This window comes from Callorhinus ursinus, unplaced genomic scaffold (genome assembly GCF_003265705.2).
Source record: "Callorhinus ursinus isolate GAN/ISIS: 27379988/994484 unplaced genomic scaffold, GSC_fseal_2.0 scaffold4, whole genome shotgun sequence".
Lineage (NCBI taxonomy): Eukaryota > Metazoa > Chordata > Mammalia > Carnivora > Otariidae > Callorhinus > Callorhinus ursinus.
In genome coordinates this window covers 67,127,587-67,148,629 of record NW_027397066.1, presented here as the reverse complement: position 1 = coordinate 67,148,629, position 21,043 = coordinate 67,127,587, and the positions used below count along the sequence as shown (strand labels likewise).

The 21,043-nt window shown below is 45.0% G+C and overlaps 1 protein-coding gene across 3 annotated transcripts in view; it reads left to right on the top strand.

Annotated features, from left to right (window-relative positions):
- The first annotated feature begins 2,812 nt into the window (after positions 1–2,812).
- HPSE (heparanase) overlaps positions 2,813–21,043 on the top strand; it is a 35,532-nt gene continuing 17,301 nt past the window's right edge. For 2 of the 3 annotated variants that reach the window (XM_025887425.2, XM_025887426.2), the window contains exons 1-3: positions 2,813–3,150; positions 16,115–16,260; positions 18,007–18,132. In XM_025887425.2, coding sequence (XP_025743210.1) covers positions 2,933–3,150; positions 16,115–16,260; positions 18,007–18,132 — 490 coding nt within the window. In that variant the 5' untranslated portion in view covers positions 2,813–2,932. The remainder of the gene's footprint in view (positions 3,151–16,114; positions 16,261–18,006; positions 18,133–21,043) is intronic. The other variant, XM_025887424.2, reaches the window with a different exon arrangement.

The following is a 21,043-nucleotide window of genomic DNA, read 5'->3' as shown; positions in this document are numbered from 1 at the left end:
CCGGGCACTCCTGAAGATTTTTATTTCTAATTCATTATCATCACATAGTTTGTGAGTCACCAAATCTGTGCGACTTAGTGGGAAAACTCTGGACTTGGAATCAGAAAGCCAGGTCTAAATCTGCTTGACAAGGTTATTGTGAAGATTAAATGAAATACTACTACTAATAAAAACATCTATTGAACACCTACTTCATATTGTATATGGAGCTAGATGTGTTACATATATTAGGCAAGTTCTCAAAAAAAGCATTGTGAAATATGCAGCATTATTCCCACATTACAGACAAGGAAATGGGGGCTCTGGGAGGTGGAAAAAGTGGCCAAGTTTCCACAACCTTTCAACATGCAGGGCTAGGATGCATGTAAAGGGCTCTCACTAGGATGTATGTAAGCTGGAACTTGCCATAAGAATGTAAGGTGTCTAATTACAAAGTGTCTCTGAAAGAAAGGATCATTTCTATTAATATCGCTTCTCTGGCAGAATGGATCAAACCAACTTAGATCCAGGAGCCAGAAACTCATCTAATCTCAACCACAGACCATCACATGTGCAAGTTGCTTTTCTTTGCTTCCTCATTTATGTTTTCCCAGTTTCCATATTAGTAACTTATATGTGGACTACACTGCCCACATCTCAGGATGTCACGAGGACTCACAGTTTAGAAAACTTGCAAAGATCCACTTTTCAAATCACCCAAATATTCCAAAGAAATTGTTGTGAGTTTTGCTCTTTGAGGTTGCATTTGGGTCAATGTCATGGCAAAGGCAGAGAAAGAGCCTAGGCGTCTGCTTTTCCACCTCCGTGTCTACCACCGTATGATCTCCTGGTGACTTGGTGTTTATGGATGATTTTTTTTCTTATGTATTGTTTCCGGATATAAACTTGATTCAAAATAGTAACTGATACACACACACAAACTCCAAACTGTCACCTTCCTCAGCTAGCTATTTAGTTAACTTTTAAGTTGCCTGAGAATAGACAGATCTATGCAAATTAGATATACATTTCAAAACAATCCATTCTTTTTTTTCCTTTTTTTTTTTTTGACAGAAAGAGACAGCGAGAGAGGGAACACAAGCAGGGGGAGTGGGAGAGGGAGAAGCAGGCTTCCCTCTGAGCAGGGAGCCCAACGTGGGGCTTGATCCCAGGACCCTGGGATCATGACCTGAGCCGAAGGCAGATGCTTAACAAATGAGCCACCCAGGCGCCCCAACAATCCATTCTTATTTACCTATTTTTTTAATTATGTTATGTTAATCACCATACATTACATCATTAGTTTTTGATGTAGTGTCCCATCATTCATTGTTTGCATATAACACCCAGTGCTCCATTCAATACGTGCCCTCTTTAATACCCATCACCGGGCTAACCCATCCTCCCACCCCCCTCCCCTCTAGAACCCTCAGTTTGTTTCTCAGAGTCCATAGTCTCTCACAGTTCATCTTATTTCCCTATTTTTTAAAGTAAGCTTTACACCCAATGTGAGACTTGAACTCATGACCTTGAGATCGAGTCACATGCTCTACGGACTAAGCCAACCAGGTGCCCCCAGTCCATTTTTAAGTATTGTTTTATAGGTGGTGCAATCTCAGTAGAAAATCCTAAGGGTCTTGGTGTCATTTGTTTAGCCAACAAATATTTATTGGATTGCCACTAAGTGCCAAGCAGGATGCCATGAACTTTAATGAGTGCACTAGACGAGACAAAGCCCATCTCTGCATTCACGGAGTTTGTAATTTAGCAGGTGAGGCCAACATGGGAGCAATAATCACAATACTAGCAGATGTGCCAAGCTCTAGCCAGGTCAGGATGCAGGGAGAGTGTGTCATGGAGACTTTCAGCTGCCTGGCGTTCCAAGCACAGCTTCTTTGAGGATGTTATATTTCAGCTGAGACAGGCTACCATCTGCCCAGGGTTGTGTAACTGTCTTCACGTCCCAACTGTGACACTTGGACATGTTAATGTCTTAAAGCCTGAGTCCTCTTGTGTAAACTGAGCATAATACACACTTGGCAGAGAGGTGAAAATACAAGAGAATACAAGGAAAGCATCTCCTAGGGCATCAGGCATATAGAGTGAGCCCTAAGTGCATGGTGCTTTTCACGATTATCTATCAATGTAGGGCATCAAGGGAAAACTGAAGGAGTTTGCCCAACAGCTAAAGATAAATTTACAGAGGGGAAATTTGGCAAAGACTCCAAATTCGAGAGATAGTCATCACCCCAAACTCAGGCTTTGCATCCTGAATTTCAGGTGCTGGAGTACCTGATACTTTAAGGCTCTGCCAAGTGCTGTTTTCAAGATAAGCTGGTAGGAATTTCTGAAGGTTGATCTCTTTCTAGCTGTGGGTGAGCCAACGCCCAGGTCCGACTTCTCAGGTAAAAGTAGGACGTCTGGGAAACATCTCTCTGGTCAGAGGACACACGGTTAATCAAGAGACAAGCCAGTGTTTATAAGCCAGATGAGGCGGGGAGCGATGAACGCCCAGCTGGAGGTTTTAGTTGAGGGTCAGAAGACCCGGCACCACCCAGATGAGGTCTGGAGTGGGAACAGTGCGCAAGGACCTTGTGCTCCGGGGTCGGGATGCCCAGGGCCGGTCCGCGGGCGCTCCCTCTCCAGGGCTCCTGGGCACTTGGCTCCTGGCCAGGTCCGCACCCTCCGAGGGGGTGTGGGTGATTCCGTAAGTGGGCGTGACCGGCCCCGAGGGGAAGGAGTGCAGGGAAGTGGGAGCGAGCGGGGGTGGCGGGGCGGCGAGAGAGGGAGCAGTGGGAGGGATGCAGGGCAGGAGTGGGAGGGATGCAGGGCGCAGTGGGAGGGGTGAGGAGCGAGAGAGAAAAGGGCGCTGTGGCGGGGCGGGAGGAAGTGAGCGACGTCTCGGCTCCCGCTGCGAGGCGGCTGGCGGGTGGGCCGGCCAGGTGAGCCCGCGATGCCGCTACGCTGGAAGCCGGGGCTGCCGCTGCTGCTGCTCCTGGGGCCGCTCGGTCCCTTCTCCCCAGGCGCCCGGGCGGGACCCGCGCAGGCCGAGGACGCCGTGGAGCTGCGCTTCTCCACCGAGCGGCCGGTGCACCTGGTGAGTCCCGCGTTCCTGTCCTTCACCATCGACGCCAACCTGGCCACCGACCCGCGGTTCCTCACCTTCCTGGGGTAAGCGCCGGCCGGCCTGTCCCTGTGTCCTGCCTTCCTGACATCCACGCCCGGGGGGGGGGACCTTTATCTCTCTCCGTCTCTCGGTCTCTGACTCTTTCCTGCCCTCCCTCCTCTCCTCCCTCCCACTCCCGAGGCAGCCGCCCCCAAACCGCTCTTTCCCGCCTTCATTCATTCAGCAAGTGTGGCCTGAGCGCCAACTAAAGGCCAGGTATTACGGGGAAATTTGGAAAAGAAATTTCCCACCTACCCCAGAAACATGCCTGGAGGAGGGGACCCAGGCAAGTGTGCCTGGAGGGCTATGAGCCCTTGAATTTGCAGCACAGTGTAGGACAGTTAAGATCGTGGACCAGACTTCCCTCTCTTAAACTCTGTTAAGAAAGTTAAAAAAAAAAAAAGTTAGAAAAGATCTCAAAGGAAAATAAGTGTGTGTGTATAAAATATAATTTTATATATTTTAAAATAAACTTTTAAAGAGCAGTTTTAGGTTAACAGCAAAGTTAAGCACAAGGTAGAGATTTCCAGCATTAGACTATTTTTTTAATCTAAATATTAAATAAATGAGACTTAGGAGACCACTGCAGTGACTTACAGAGCCTGAATAAAAAGATATTTTTCCAACACAAGGCTGCAAAATCAGCCGTAATTTTTTTTCTTGCCTGAGAGAGACAAGCTGGTGCTTGTTCACTGGCTGTTGCCCCATGAGTGCAGGCTGATCCCAGGACAGGGAGCTGCAGGGACAGTCCTAGGTCATCTAGGCCACTTATCTAGGTCATGAGAACCTCCAGAGATGGCCACACCTCAGCCAGTCCAAACAGCTGGGAATCTCCTCATTCCCAGACACCTACATGCTTTCCTGCCTGTGCCCACGCTGTCAGCTGCCATTGCTAATTTTGGTCATTTATTCTGTAAAGAAAAGCAGGTAGCCTAATGGTGAAGAGACTGGCAGTCGGACCACCCTGGCTTGATTCCCAGCTCTGCCAAAGATGGGGGGTTTGGTTGTTATTAGGAGGCTTGGCAACTCCAAGCCTCCATTCCTTCACCTGTAGCATAGAACTTCTAAACGGTTTGTAGGATTGTTATGAGGATTTCATGAGATAATAAATAAGTAGGAAGCAAGTGTTTGACACAGGGTGTTCAAAATTTAAGCTCACTGCTTTTTCCTGGAAAATGATGACTATTTGCTAACCGTCCACCAGTTCCCCGTGTGTCTCTTTTGATCATAGCTAGCCTCCATCTTTCCCTTCTGCAGGGGAGGAAGAACTGCCCGGTGCAGAGGAAGCCCCACTTTTTGCCCTCCCTGTTGGGGCTAGGGAGCCGATATCACACAGCGGGTGGTTGGGAGAGACGGAAAGATGACTCTGGAGAAACTCTGAACTATGGGCTCAGTATCTGAAGACCCCGGCGCCTAGCTTGGGAGGTGGGGTAGGGGCATGGGGGGTGGGGAGAGACGGTGTGAGGTGCCCTGCTGAAAACGGAGGCACTAACTGAACCACTTACTGAAGTGTGAGCACATCAGGCCTTTTCTGACGCTGAGGCTACCATGTGCCCCGCCCTTCCCCAGGGAAGGCATCTGGGGATTCTTCCTAGAGAAACAGATCCAAAAGACAAAACCTACAGCACGACCTTGGGGATCCAGGCCTGACCACCCTGTGGTGGAGCTAACCAGTTGACTGCTGCCACACACAGAACTTCGGGCCTGCAATTCACAGGGGTGATACTCTGTCTCTTCATCTCCCATATCTCTTTCTTCCCCGCTGGCCCCCACCTTTTGGTTAAAGGCGGGAGGAAAATGAAACCAAAAGAGCTTGTGCAATAGATAAAAGTGTTTCTTTGGTTTACAGAACTCAGTGTATCCCTCTTCATACGGGCTTCTCTCCTGGGCTGGCTCCTGACCACTCCAGTCCACTCCCTTGGCAAAGGCTCTCTTCAACGCCTGCTCCCCAGGGGCTTCTGCAAGCACTTGTAGCTATTCCCGGCTGTGACCTACAAGACTGATGCTCGAATAGGCAGGAGCTTCCTCTCGCTGTCTGCTAAGACCTGGCTTCTGATTTAGGGTCTGAGAGTCCACCTCCCAAGGACGGTTAGCACAGTGCCCCAAGGGATCTGCCCATCTCAGATGGCAACACTAAGCTTAATACCTGTGAGATGGGTGTTGTTCTCTTCCAGTTCCTCAAAAGTGAAGATGCTCAGGCAAAGATGGCAAGAGCTGAGCAGATGAAAGCTGAAGGAACAAGGAGAGGGAAACAGAAATAGCTGGTGCTATCTGAGCCTTTGGCATGTTGGGTCCTCTTCCTAGCATCTCCTAGGTTTTGATCCATTTAGCCCTTACTACAAGACTATGAGGGCAGGACTATTATTATCTCCATTTAAAAAAAAAATGAAGAGGGACGCCTGGGTGGCTCAGTCGGTTAAGCGTCTGCCTTCGGCTCAGGTCATGATCTGGGGATCCTGGGGTCCTGGGATCGAGTCCCGCATTGGGGATCCTGCCTCTCCCTCTGTCTGCCACTCCCCTGCTTGTGCTCTCTCTCTCTCTCTCTCTCTGACAAATAAATAAAATCTTTAAAACAAAAATAAAAAAAATTTTTAAAATTTTAAAAAATGAAGAGTGAGGTTTAGGGAGACTCAGTAAATGACCCCTAGGCAACCAGCTGTTCATGAAGGAGCAGAGTATGCGCCCAGATACTAATTGCAGGTACAAGAATGCACAAAAATAAAGTAAGCAGTATATAGATATAGATTCTTTATTTAAATTCAATTTAGTTAACATACAGTGTATTATTAGTTTCAGGGGTAGGATTCAGTGATTCATCAGTTGCATACAACACCCAGTGCTCATTACACCATGTGCCCTCCTTACTGCCCATCACCCAGTTACCCCATCCCTCCATGCACCTCCCCTCCAGCAACCCTCAGTTTGTTTCCTAGAGTTCAGTGTCTCTTATGATGTGCTTCCTTATTTTCATCTCATGTTATTTTTCCTTCCCTTCCCCTATGTTCATCTGTTTTGTTTCTTAAAGGCAGTTTATATCTTCTAAAGGCAGTAGGGTAGGGTATAGAGGAAAAAGAATGCCCAGAAACAAATTGAGAAGACTGATGTAATGAAAAGAAGGACTGACCCGACAGTGAGAGAATCAGGGCCCAGACCTCGGAGCTTCAACAGAGGCCTGAGCACATTTAATCAGGTGGCACGGTTCTGGTTTCCCATGATGGCAAAGAGATGTGGTTTTTCTTTTTTTCACATTTGCAATTAGAGAACGTAGAGTACACAGAACTTAAATGCCAGTGATAGAACATTCTAGAATTGGAAACGAGCATCTTTTCAGTTTGTCTTCTTCCCAGAGATAACTAATCAACAACCCAATCAAAAATTTCCTGTGCCTGACTACGTGCAGAGCTCTGAAGAGGCACTGACCCTCAAAGATAGGGGAGGGGGTCGAGATCAGCACTGCTCAATAGGAATATAATGTGAGCTTCATGTGCCAGCTACATATGCCATTTAAAATTTCCTAGTAGCCATGTTAAAAAATGGTAAAAGGGGGGTGCCTGGGTGGCTCAATCAGTTAAGCATCCCGACTCTTTTTTTTTTTTAAGGTTTTATTTATTTATTTGACAGAGAGAGACACGGCAAGAGAGGGAACACAAGCAGGGGGAGTGGGAGAGGGAGAAGCAGGCTTCCCGCGGAGCAGCGAGTCCAATGCTGGGCTCAACCCCAGGACCCTGGGATCACGACCTGAGCCGAAGGCAGACGCTTAACGACTGAGCCACCCAGGCGTCCCATAAGCATGCGACTCTTGATTTGGGCTCAGGTCATCATCTCAGGGTTGTGCCATGGAGCTGCCTCTGGCTCCACACTGGGCATGGATCCTGCTTAAGATTCTCTTTCCCTCTCCCTCTTGCCCCCACCCCCTGCTCATGCTCTCTCTCTCTCTCTCTCTCTCTCTCTCAAAAAAAAAAAAGTAAAAGAAACAGGTGAAGTTGATTTTAATAATATATTTCATTTAACACAAAATATCCAAAGTATTATCATTTCAACATGTAATCAATATAAAAATATTAATGAGATATTTTACATTCTTTTTCAAACCAGGTCTTCAAAATCTGGTGTATATTTTATACTCATAGCCCATCCCAATTCAGTCTAGCCACATTTCAAGTCCTAGCCACATGTGGCTAGTGGTTACCTTCTTTGCAGTGAGGTGCACACTTCAAACATAACACATACACAAAGGGGCGCCTGGGTGGCTCAGTCGGTTAAGCAGCTGCCTTGGGCTCAGGTCATGATCCCAGAGTCCTGGGATTGAGCCCCACGTCGGGCTCCCTGCTCAACGGGGAGTCTGCTTCTCCCTCTGCCTCTCCCCACCCCCGCATCCCCCCCCTATCGTCGTGCTCGTGTGCACGCGCGCTTTCTCTCAAATAAATAAATAAAATCTTAAAAAAAAAAACCAACCCCCCCCAAAAAAAGACACACACACACAGCAGGGTTCTCTAATACAGGGTAAAAAAAAGTAGAGTGCAGAGTCAGTGCTGGAGACCCTAAGTACTCCAGAGCAGACAAGCTGGTACTAAGCAGCAACAGCAGTAATTCTGCAGTTGTGCTTTCTTTTCTCTTTTCTTGTCTTTCCTTTTTTTAAGATTTTATTTATTTATTTGAGAGAGAGAGCACACAAGCAGGAGGAGCGGCAGAGGCAGAGGGAGAAGCAGGCTTCCTTCTGAGCAGGGAGCCCAATGCAGGGCTCGATCCCAGGATCCCCGGATCATGACCTGAGCCGAAGGCAGACGTTTAACCGACTGAGCCACCCCGGTAACCCATGCTTACTTTTCTTAAGGGTTTGCTTATTTTTTTTCAGCAACGTTCATTCCTTTTCACCAATTCGATAAATAGTTATTAATAATGACTTTCCATAATCAGATCCCTGCATCGTCATGGACAAAATTGCTTTTCACATTCGGAAAATCACTTCTAATCAATGTCAAGTGCACGTTTTTGAAAACCGATATTGGAAATAACCTCAAGCCCTCTATGTGCCTATTGCTGAGAGAATAACCACAGCCAGAGAAACAGAGAACTGAGAACAATTACAAGCCACAGACTCACATACTTTGACCCCTGAGAAGCACTGTCTCCCTGATTAAGTGCTCCTCGTTCCCTTCCCTCCCAAACCTTTCACAGTGCTCCCTGGAGCCCTTTGCATGGCCCGCGCTCCCTAAAACTTGGCTCTTCTCTGAAGACCCAAGTGCAGAAGTGGACATGCTGCGTCCCTGAGGGAGCCCTTTGTAGTAGAAGCTGTACTTTCTACAATACCGCAGCCCTTTTCCCATTCGCCAACACAGCCTCTAAGTGATGGCCCCCCACTGTCAATGTAGTTCAAATCCCTGCTGGCTTGTTACCTTGGGCAATAGCCTCCTTTTGTTCAGGTTCCTTGTCTGTAAAAAGAGGATGATAACCTACCTCACTGGGTTGTTTTGGGATTGAGTGAAATAATGTATGCAAAGTGTCTAAAACACTGAGTTTGCAGGAACCCAACTCATGCTAGAGATGACTGTCATGACTCCAGTATAAGGTTCACTGTCTCCATGTCTGGCCCTCATCCTATGCTCCTCATCACCGCACTGTGCTTTGCTCTTACTTCTCCTTATTGATTAAAGATTGGTGTTAGGGGCGCCTGGCTGGCTCAGTTGGTTAAGCATCTGCCTTCGGCTCAGGTCATGGTCCGTGGGTCCTGGGATCTAGTCTCGCATTGGGCTCCTTGCTCAGCCAGGAGCCTGTTTCTCCCTCTGCCTGCCGCTCCCCCTGCTTGTGCTCTCCCTCTCTCCCTCTCTCTGACAAATAAATAAAATCTTAAAAAATAAAAAAATAAAAATTGGTGTTGCTCTCACAGTTTTCTCTCCACTCCCATGTCCCACCATCATCCTAGATGACTTCAGGTCCTCTTGAATAAACTGTCTCTCAATTTCTTCACATCCACACTTTACAATCCTCTTCCCTCGGTGTTCAATTGGAACTGGCTTGTACCATCTTTTGAACTGTGTGCATCTCTTCCCAGCCCCGCATTCACTGACATCAACACCGCCATCTTGAAATCAGCCCCCGTGGGTGTTTGCACCATGGACACTGGCAAATGTGAAAAAACAGGGTACTTGTTTTTAGGGAGCGAGCTTACTAGCACACACGGCTTCACCCCATTCCAGCCACCTAATGCCATGGACACACCTTGACTCTTTTCATCACTAAGAACCTTTTGACATCTGAAATCTTAAGTGAAAGTCTCCCGTTCTTGGACTACACTCCTTACTCCCTTAAACTTCCACTCTGTGGATCCGCCACAACCATCTGTTAGGTCCCTCCACTGAACAGCCTTTTCCTGTCTCTGCTTCTTCCACAGCTCACTTGGGCTTCTTGGTTTACCACACGAGTCGTTCTTGTGATAACATCCCCCAAACTCCTGCCCTGTTGTTCTTCCTGTTAAACCCAAACCTAGCTCAGTCCAGTTGTAGTTTCCATCTTTGGAATCTATAAGGTGGTCATAAAGTCTGGGAATGAGAACTATTACCTAATTATGAATTGTAGTGTGTATTAATAAGCCACTTTTATGTATTTGCCTCTACCTCCCGTCTCAGTGGCTGCCCTGAATAGTGGGCTGTGAGCTCTTGGGGTGCAGAGGAAGGGCCCAGGCACATGGGTTGCACTATACATTCTTGGCCTCCAGACTTACTTGGCCCTAGTGCCACCCCTTACCTCTTCATCTCCCTGCCTTTCTCATCTTCCACTTCCTTAAAGCTCCGATCCTACCTCCACCTCACCACTCTGAGCCTATGACCATGTTTCTCTTCCCAAAGAAAATGAAGTCACTGGACAAGAACTTCCTTTTCTTCTAGCCACCAAACCTGCACACATCCCATGGCCACGTCTAGCTTTCTTCCTTTCGCTCTCCTCAGGCCAGTGCCTCTCTCCTCTGTCTCCTGCTGCCTCCCCGAGGACTTTGCTCTGTCAGTCATCTCTTGTCTCCGTTGTCTTTAACCTCCCTTTTGACTGGGTCCTTCCTCACAGCATGGAAACATCCTCAGGTCTTTCCCGTCTCAAACGCTGTTCTGCACGTGTGCCCCCCCTCCCCTCGGCGGCCTTCCTTACTGCCCACTCCTTCCTTGATCCACCCTCACGATGTCCCTATCATTGTGTCATAAAATCCATCTCTCCAACATCACCAGTGACCTTTTATTGCAAAATCCAATGAACACCTTGTGTTTGTATCTTATTTGGTGTCCATCATGGGTTGAATTCCTGGGTATTGCCCCCACAATTCATACACTGAAGTCGTAACCCCTATACCTCAGTGTGTGAGCTTATTTGGAAATAGTGCCATTGCAGATACAATTAGTTAACAACTAGTTGTGGTGAGGGGTGCCTGGGTGGCTCAGTCAGTTAAGCATCTGCCTTCGGCTCAGGTCATGGTCCCAGGGTCCTGGGATCGAGCCCCGCATCGGGCTCCCTGCTCCATGGGGAGCCTGCTTCTCCCTCTCCCACTCCCCCTGCTTGTGTTCCCTCTCTCGCTGTATCTCTCTCTGTCAAATAAATACATAAAATCTTAAAAAAAAAAACAAAACAAAAGAGCTAGTTGTAGTGGAATGGAGGGGGCCCTAATCCATTCTGACTGATGTCCTTACAGAAAGAGGAAACGTGGGGACGGGTATACACACAGGGAGAAGGCTGTGTGGAGACTGGAGTTGCAGCGGTGGTTCCTGGGCTGCAGGGAACCACCAGAAGCTGGGAGGGAACCTGGAACGGATCCTTCCCCGGTCACTGCAGAGGGAGCACGGCCTTGCCAGACCCCTTGATTTCAGATTTCTAGCCTCCACACCTAGAAGAGAGTAAATTTCCATGTTTAAGGCACTGGTTCGTGGTACTTCGATTCTGGAGTCTCTTGGAAGCTTTTGGCAAGGTTGACAATGAAACCTTCTCATCCCTTCAGGTCTATGTTGCTTCCGTTTCTGCGGGTTCCCCCACCTCTTTAACACTTCTTCTCCTCTTTCTCTAGCTTGTCTTAATGTTTGATGTTCCTCAGACTTCTGACTTGGGCCTTCTTTTCACATAATCTCTTCTTTTCACATAATCTCCTGAGTGGTCTCACCGGCTTCCATGGCTTGAATTCACGCCCTATGTGATTTATGGGTTGTTGGTTTTTGTGTTTTTTTTTTCTTTTTGATTTCTGTGGTATAAATATTCCCACCGTGGCTGATTTCAAACTGCCAACGGTTTAACAACTTGTTCTCAAAATATAACAACTGGCTCTCACAGCTGATGGGAGCCGGCACAAGCTGGCTCCCACACACCTCCGATTTGGTGTCAGAGATAGGCAGCTTATTTTTACACGGAAGGTAAAATAAAAATACCTGCAGACTTTGCTTTCCCCTCACAAACTGCTCCGGAAGTGAAATATCTGCAGCTGCTTTGACGTGGGGCTTTTTGGTTTATTTCCATATCACTGTGGTGGTGGTAAATCCCCCCCAACCACCACCTTTTTTTTCCCCTCCCCCGTGTATGATAGAAATAGAATACCTTTGATCAGTTTTATTTTTATGACATGTTTTGCAGCTGTTTAAAATCTGGTTTTTGTCAGAGGGCATCAATATTGTATTCTCAAAACAAGAAAATATTCCCTGGCAAAGGAGACAAATAAAACGATCTTTACTACCAAGACTTTTGAAACACGTGATTTCCTTTACTTGGCAGGAGCCATAGCATTGGGTTTTAATTGCGTTCAGAAAACAATCTTTGGCCCCACTTGCCCTTTCGTCAGGGTGGACTCACTTGTTCACTCGCTTAACAGATATTTATTGAGCACCAGCTGTGTGCCAGGCACTTGTCTAGGTGCTGAGGAGATTCTGATGAGCCAGACAGATGGGAGCTTACATGGCATGGAGGGGAGATAGATAGTAAACCAAGCAAATAATAAGGAAGCTAATTTCAGAGAATGGTGACGGATTTGAAGAAAATCAAAGCAAGGTAATATGATTGAGAGTGACCTGAGGTGGTATAGTCACTATCTCTGGGAGGTAGGCTCTGGGACTCAGGCATCTGACCCAGGCAGATATATGTATCTTGAGGTCTCTTGAGCTCCTTCTACATGGTGCTAGTTTTCCTTCTGTTTCTCAGAGAGCACCAGTCTCTGGTACCAGCTACACAAAAAATCTAAATGAGCTTCCTCTCTCATCAAACGCAGTTAAAATGCCAAGGGCTGGACTCAGTGCCTGACCAAAGGCAGGGGGACACAGCCAGCCTGAAATGACTCTGAGGAAGATCCTTGTATTAGTTGTGAGGCCGTGTATCTGCACCTGTGGGCTGGGGGTTACCAGTCACTGACGTTTAGACCGAGGACTCTCCATTCTGCCTCTCACCTTGATGTGTCCCTCAGCTTGTCCATTACACATGGCCAAGGGCCAGACGGAAATATGTTTTTTGGTGTTGCTTTAACATTTCCAATTCTACAAAACCGAGCCTCTCCCCCTGCCCTCATCCCCAGCTCCAGTCTATCACCTATTCTTCATCTCAGCAAATATTACCATCTTCCAAGATGCTTCCCAGGGGGTAATCCTTGACTCTTTTGGAATATCCAATTAAACATGAAATCCAGTATTTCTACCTCCACAGGTGTCTTGAATTTACCCACCTCTCCATCCCCAGGGCTGTTACCCTATCTCAGCCTATCACTTCCTGTTTATGTTAATGTGACCACAGTCTTGGTCCTTCTGTTCAGTTATTGACACTGCAGCCTGAGATTCTTTTCTAAAATAGAAGTCGGGTGAGGCCTTTTCATTGCTCTAAATCCTTCCATAGCTCTAAATTGCCCTCATATAAAGCTGGATTCCAGGACATGGTGGCTCACCCTCCATGGTGCGGCCCTTTTAGCCTCTATACTCCATCCTCTCCCTGCCCCTAACCTGTAGGCTCTAACCACATCTGTTAGCTCTTCATTTGTGCCATATTCTCTCCTACCTCTGCCTTTGCGGACATTTCCCTACACCTAGAACGCTTCCTTCAATCCCACCTCAGTATCTTTGACCTGGATAAGATTTAATCCTTTTGAATGTCAAACAGTGAAGCTATTTCCCCCCAAAACCTCTAACCACACCCTACCCCCGGCCCAGAGTTTGGGTTAGGATACCCATTGTGTGTTCTCATAGCCCTGTTTTGGAATTGCCTATATACCTGTTTAAATACATATGTATGCACTTGGGGGCGCCTGGGTGGCTCCGTCGGTTAAGTGTCCAACTCTTGATTTCAGCTCAGGTCATGATCTCAGGGTCATGGGATCAAACACCCCTCCCTCCCCAGTCCAGGCCCCGTGCCGAGCAGGGAGTCTGCTTGGGATTCTCTCTCCTTCTGCCCCTCCCCTGCTTATGCAAGCTGTCTTTCTCTCCCTCAAATAAATACATAATAAATCCTTAAATATATATGTGTATATATATATATATATATACATGCAGATTGTAAATTATATGAGAACAGCAGCTCTGTCTGTCTTGTTTCCTATTGTATCCCCTGCAACTAGCATAATGCCTGGCAAAGTGGGCCTGCCATGAATTTTTATTGATTAACGGATGGCTATGTCTCCCTTCCTAAATTTTGGTTTCTTCGCTTATCCTTAAAAAATAAAACCACCTTGTATAAATTAAAATGTCATATGCTTATTATGGAACACTTATAAAATACAGAAGAGAGTCTACCATCCATCTCAGTACATAGTAATGACCCCTGTTATCGCCTTGTATAGATATTATTTTCATTATTGAAATCACACTATGTCTGCAGCTTCTTTTAATTGTGGTAAAAGATACCAAACATAAAACTTACCATTTAACCGTTTTAAGTGTGTAGTTCAGTGGCATTAAGTGTACTCCCACTGCAACCATCACCACTACCCATCTTGGAACTTTCTCATCTTCCCAAAAGGAAACTCTGTGCCCATCAAACAACAGCGCTCTCTTGCCCTCCCTACTGCTTTTTTTTGTTTGGGTTTGTAGCAAAGTGGAAATGGCTTTCTTCTGAATCCTTACTTAGTCCAGGTTATCATCTCCCTTTATTTTCAAGCGGCTGTGAGGATTTCGCAGCACGGGCCGTCCTTCCTGGCGTTCTGTGGTGCTGCCCGGTGTTTCAGTTAACGTTGAATTCCAGGCCGATAACATTTCTGAAGCCTCACTTTGTGCTGTGTTTCCGCACTTAGGGGCCCATGAAAATCTTCTAACTTCTTGTAAGATCCAAAGAAAATGAACTTTTAGGTCAAAGAAAATGTTTTAATATATAATATTCACATGTTTGTCTTTATGGAAATATCATCATGAAATATACATTTAAATATATATATATATATATTTTAATGGAGGAAGAGGATCATGAAGGCAAAAATGCCTAGGTAGTACAGTAAAAAGCTCTCAAGTTACAAACAAACAAAAGAATGGTGAGGAGGAATTGCTGGAGTTTTTAAGGCAGGAGACCTATCCTTTGGTCTATTTCCATCTTTTAAGTTCTCTTTCCTAAGCATAAATAAAGTCATCTTTGGAACATTTTACATAGCAGTATGTATAGTTCTGCAGTATCCTGAAATTTTAGATTTAAAAATTTTAAATTTTAGGTCAGGTCTCTAATTCCTCAGACGTTAAGACATATTGCCAATTAGTCCTCCTGGAATGATTCTCCAATTTGAAAGAACCCACATGGAAGCTAATTAATTGGACCATTCCAAAGAGCTAGACGGCATTGGTTTTACGCGTTTTAAGAGAGTTCAGAGAGTAGTGTGGCCAGGATCACATGTATGAGACTTCAGAAATGTATGGCAGCCGTCCCCGTTACCTGCGTCTTCTGGTATCTTTGTTTTGTTCATTTAAATAGTCATGACATCTTCATCTTTCTGAGGGAAGGGATTGTAAAGCATTCTGATTCCATTCTGGAGCATTTGGTGCCATTCTGAGCACATAAGAGGCACCTACCAGCAGCATTTTTGACTTGATGAGATATGCATTTAGAATTGCTCAAATTAGAGTTGTTGATGATAGGAATTAGAATCTTATCTAATTCTAAATCATTTGACTTAAATTTAGAAGGATGGTTTTCCTTGAAAGCCAGAGTTAGGGAGAAGAGGAAGAATCCTAACTCATTTATGAACTTATCTGAGAACCTAAACTTCTTTTTTACATTTTTAAAAAAGATCTAGTTTATAATTTTTTTAGATTATTTATTTGAGAGAGAGAGAGAGAGAGCACGAGGAGGGAGGAGAGGAAGAAGTAGACTCCCCGCTGAGCAGGGAGCCCGGACGATGCAGGGCTCCATCCTAGGACCCTGGGATCATGACCTGGGCCAAAGGCAGACGTTTAACTGACTGAGCCACCCAGGCGCCCCAAGATTTATTTATTTTAGCGAGAACATGAGTGCAAGTGTGGGGGGCAGAGGGAGAGAATCCCAAGCAGCAGACTACCCGATGAGCGTGGAGCCTGATGTGGGGCCGTCCCAAGACCCCGAGATCATGACCCAAGTCAAAATCAAGAGTCCGATGCTTAACCTACTGAGCCACCCAGGGGCCCTGAGAACATACATTTTTGAAGACAATCTATTTTTCCGAGAAACACAGAGTCATCTTTCCTATAGTGCCCACTCTCTTAACCTCTTTTCCTCCATCAGTCACAAAAGGTTATGAGTCTTTTGAAAGTACTGAACACTATCCTACTTGTCAAATTAAAATATAAGTTCTTGCCAGAGTCAGAGCTCCAAGTTGCCTGCAGGCGCCTAGATGTGCAACCTTGCACTTAGAAAGATTCCGACTGAGAAGACTTCCCCGTTATAGCAATAGGACTTCTCCCTCCAAGCCCCATACAGCTACATATTAAGAAATAGGTCCACCTCAAGAGTAAACATGTTAGACTGGAGTGTCCTGGAAAACATACTTTTAATTTCTTGCTTGTCTTCTAACAGTTCTCCAAAGCTTCGCACTTTGGCTAGAGGTTTGTCTCCGGCATACCTGCGATTTGGTGGCACCAAGACGGACTTTCTCATTTTCGATCCCCAAAAAGAACCGACCTTTGAAGAGAGGAGTTACTGGCAGTCTCAAGTCAACCAGGGTGAACTTTTTAAAGATTCACAATATGTTTTAATTCATTTGAGTCAGTCTTGAGCATTCTCAGAGAAGTGTTCCGGCTGCCATCTGACAGTAAGAAATCGAGGGCTCCCGACTGCCTGATGGAGGCATTTCTCACAAAAGGAGGAAGTAGGGGGCAGGTTTCCTCCTCCCGATGTTTTCAGGAATGTGAGACCTCACACAAAAAATTGTGCTGGGCATAACTGAGAGTTAATTGTGCTGTAAATAGAACAATGATTGTAGCTGAAGGACACAGCTGCTTAGTGGGAGCATGTGGGCAGAAATGTGTCAAACTGAAAAGAGTATTTACAGCCGAAGATACAAGCAATGGATTGCAACCCATTTATTCTGAAAATAGAATGTGAATGGAAGGTATAACAAAAGGGTGTGGAGATACGCTCTGCTTCTTAGACTGGATTTTAAGATTTGATTTATTGGGCAGTGACTGTCAAACTTTATTGACTACCCGTAGTCACCTGGGGTGAGTTTGAATATTTGGATTCTGTGTTCCAACCTTAGATTACAAGTTTAGCAAGCTCCTCAGGTGATTCTGATATTTGGAAGTCTGTTGGCTCCCCCTGAGAAACCTGCCTTAGGGAGCAACGAGGATTTGCCCTATGTCTTCCATAAGTACTATACAGACTTCAAATGGAAGTTAAATCATTATTGTAACGATTATGAAAAATATAGTGTATATATAGTTGAATTATAATAATGTGTGCATCATGCATATATTAGTGAATAATATTTCATTATTTCATATATTACATATTTTCCTTCTATTTTCTTCAGGTAGGCAGTGTCCAGAACAGTTAGTCAGTAATTGGGCCAAAACTGATAGAAGAGTAATTAGAAAAAAATGAAAAAAAGCAGGAGAATTCTCTTAAAGTGACATATTGGAATCATTTATGCTTAGACTTGACCATTCCCGTCAGTCACGTGTGTTTGAAAGGTCTCTTAAGTTCAGACCGGAAACTCTCCTTTGCTCGTCAGTTTTCCTCATCCTGTGTGTATATGTGGTGGGGGATGGGAGATGTCAAGTGCCTCTGAAACATCCTTTTTGAGCACAGCGATGGATGAGGCACTGGTTGCCAGAAAGCCAGAATGTGTAGCTTCCCAGAAAGGAAGTTGTTGGCAGGTCAGCACGCCCTGGCAGCCAGCGCCCAACAACTCTGCTGCCCTTGTGATAAAGAAGTCCGGTCTGCCTGACAGCATAGTGGTTGACTTTTCCAATTGCCCATGTTGTGGTCTCAGAAGCTTCGAGGATATCATATTTGAAGGAAAAAAAAAGTCAACATTTCCTGTCCCACCATTATGGCAAGAGGAAATCAACCCAAAACAGATAAGAGTCCAGCGAAACAAATTTCTGTGTATTTTGAAAGTGAATCTTAAGAGAATTGAACTGTTTTCTTAGGTGGGGTTCTCTAGCAATTTTAAGTTTCTGAGGAGCCTTCTGAATTGTTAAATAACCTGAAGTCACGTCCAGTGTATCTGTATCCAGGGTATGTCCAGTGTTTCTTAGGAAACCTGCCCTTTGGTGGTTTTTTTGTGTGGTGATTGGTTAGCCAGCAAATTTGACGTGTGTAACAGAATATCTCTCTCTCTGATCTCATACCAGAAATGTAATTATCCTGCTTTAGTCACATAAATAAGTAATGAAATAAATGTACGGGATTTCAACCTTACCACTGTGAAAATAGATCCTCTAAATTATTTCTTCCATTTGCAGATATTTGCAAATCTGGATCCATCCCTTCCGATGTAGAGAAGAGGTTACAGTTGGAATGGCCCTTCCAGGAAAAATTGCTGCTCAGAGAACAGTATCAGAAAAAGTTCAAGAACAGCACTTACTCAAGTAAGAGATGAAAGGTACCTGCAGGTGTCCCAGCCCCCAAATACATGGATAGCTTGAACTTGGGCTTGAACCACGTAAGCCCTATAGCAGTTGTGTTAAGAGTTAATGGGAAATCTTGAACCCAAAACTTCTGGGTTTTTTTCTCATTTCTTCACCTGACTTTGCCTACTAGCCATGAAGTGAAATCTAGAAATCACTCATGAGCTAATAATGACCTTTATTGCTCTGAAGAACTAGGAAGTCAAGGAAGACACAGATACATTCCTTGTGTAAAAGTGAAGTACAAAAGTATGAAGAGTAAATAATGGGGGCGCTTGACTTGTTCAGTCAGTAGAGCCTACGACTCTTGATCTCGGGGTTGAGGGTTCGAGCCCCATGCTAGGTGTACAGATTACTTAAAAGTAAAAATAAATCTTTAGGTGAAAAAAAAGAGCAAGATGTGAAAACCATTCACACCTCATCATCCATTCCATCTCTCGTCCCAGAAGCAACCCCTAAATTATGAGTTGGTGTACCATTAGGCAGTGGAAGCCTGAGTCATGCCAGACAGTGTTGGCCATCAAGCAGCTCTCTCTTTTTCTTTCCTCTGTGGCTTTGCAGACCTAGAACTAGCTCGACGAACCAGGAATTTATTTCCATTCACTGAAACAGTTATGCAGTCTTCAAAATGGGAAGATGTTGTCATGCAGGGCTTTAAAACAACTGAAACAAGCCGCCCTTATTTAACTATGAAAAATATTTTTATCTGAAAGTTGATGTTTTAGACCCAACTAAGGGATGATGTTGCCCCAGATCTCAGTTAAGGGAATAACCTGCTCAGATACTCTACAACTGTCTTTTGATTTTTGAAAAATAAATTATCTTGTAGTTAATTTGGGTCACTTGGCATTTCTAAGAGAACGTTACTGGAAGAAGATCATTTATCTTTGAAAGATTTTGCTGGATATTATCTGGATGTCAATGTATCCAGTGGATTTTTATTTTTATATTTTTTTATTTCTAAGGTACAGAAAAGATGTGGCACATAAGAAATCAGAAAATAGTTTACATGTTAATAGATAAGGCAGTCCTCTAAATTATTTATTGCATTTTAAAGGGGGTAGGGGAACAACTCTGACACTTTAATAACATGATCTATGGTTGAATGGAATTTGACATAACACAGGGCCATCTCAATCCCACGAAGGGAATGACAAGAGTACAAGAGACCCATAGCAGTAAGGTCTCACCTATAATAAATCAATATGATATAGGTCTGCTAAGAGAAGACTCCGTGGTATTAGGTAATCTATTGATTTCTACTTTATTTTGCATCATGTTAAACATTATACCAGTTTATACCAGTTTCCTACCTCACACAATCTTTCTGGAATCAAGATGGTAGGTTTCCACCATCTTTCCCTGCCTCTGGGACTAGGACCTTCATAGTTCCTACACCAGAAGAAAGTTCTTTCACTAGGTAACTAGGTCATTATAACTGCAGCCACCCCACTGGCTAAAATATTTAACAAATACGGATAGTTTATTTGCATCTGGAAACATTTGACTCCTGGTTTGAAATTCTTTGTTTTAACATACATGTCTTAGAAACATATAGATGGGAATGCACTGAGTTTCGTCTGGGCACCAACTCATTATAGTAGGAAGTATCTCAGAAGCCGACAGGTGTTTCCACACATTGTTCTGCACTGACGGCTGAGGTTGGTGATGCCTGAGGAACTTGGGCTGGCATTGTCCAAGGGAAGAGATAGCAAAAGTCTATGGTGGCAAGGACAGTCATTGTCCTTTAATGTGTCTATCATGGCACTGACTAATTCGTCAGTGGCCTACACCGTTAAAACGGGTGTCCTAGAAGATACAGGCAAGTTTTCCAGTTACAGGACCCATTGGATGGTGGGTTTCACTTAAGTAGAAGATGACAAAACATTTGTCACGAGACTACAAACTGTAAGCCTGTTTAGGCAGCAAGAGGAAGCAATGTTACAGATGTAATTCTGGGTGTGACTGCAAAAAGAACTTCCTTATTCAAATAGTTCTACTTAATGAGCTAATTCTTTGCTCTCCGTCTTCTCTGCCTCTCTTCCTCATCACCTGAGTCCTCCCCCTCCATCACCCAGTCCCACACTGGAAATGGACACCCTTATGTAAACAGACATGGCATAAGGCCAGAGAAAGAATGCCAATGCTAGTGTGTCATTTAGATTATCCTGCTCCGGGGATCTTTCTACCCTCTCGTAGAATAAGGGTAATGATTGGGAAATGGAAATTTAGCTGTGAGTTTTTTCTTTCTTTCTTTCTTTTTAAAGATTTTATTTCTTTATTCAACAGAGAGAGACACAGCGAGAGAGGGAACACAAGCAGGGGGAGTGGGAGAGGGAGAGGCAGGCTCCCCGCGGAGCAGGGAGCCCGACGTGGGGCTCGATCCCAGGACCCCGGGACCATGACCCGAGCCGAAGGAGGACGCTTAACCGACTGAGCCACCCAGGCGCCCCTTTCTTTTGTTTTCTTTTTAATTTTATTTATTTGTCAGAGAGAGGGAAAGAGCAAGCACAAGCTGGGGGAGTGACAGGCAGAGGGAGAAGCAGGGTCCCCACTGAGCAAGGGCCTGTTGCGGTACTTGATCCCAGGACCCTGAGATCATGACCTGAACCGAAAGCAGACGCTTAACTGACTGAGCCACCCAGGCGCCCCTTAGCTGTGAATTTTCTTATTGTTCTTATTTTGAGAACAGAGTAGGCTGACTGGGTGGTTGTTTTTTTTCTCTAAGAGTAGATTCTAACTCAGTAATATACAGCCCTTATTCTAGGAGATGTTACTATTACGTTGTAGGAAGCATATAATAGAATTTTAAGCTATATAAATTCCAAGTGCCTTTGGAAAAATGAAACAGACAAAGAATCAAGTATGAGTT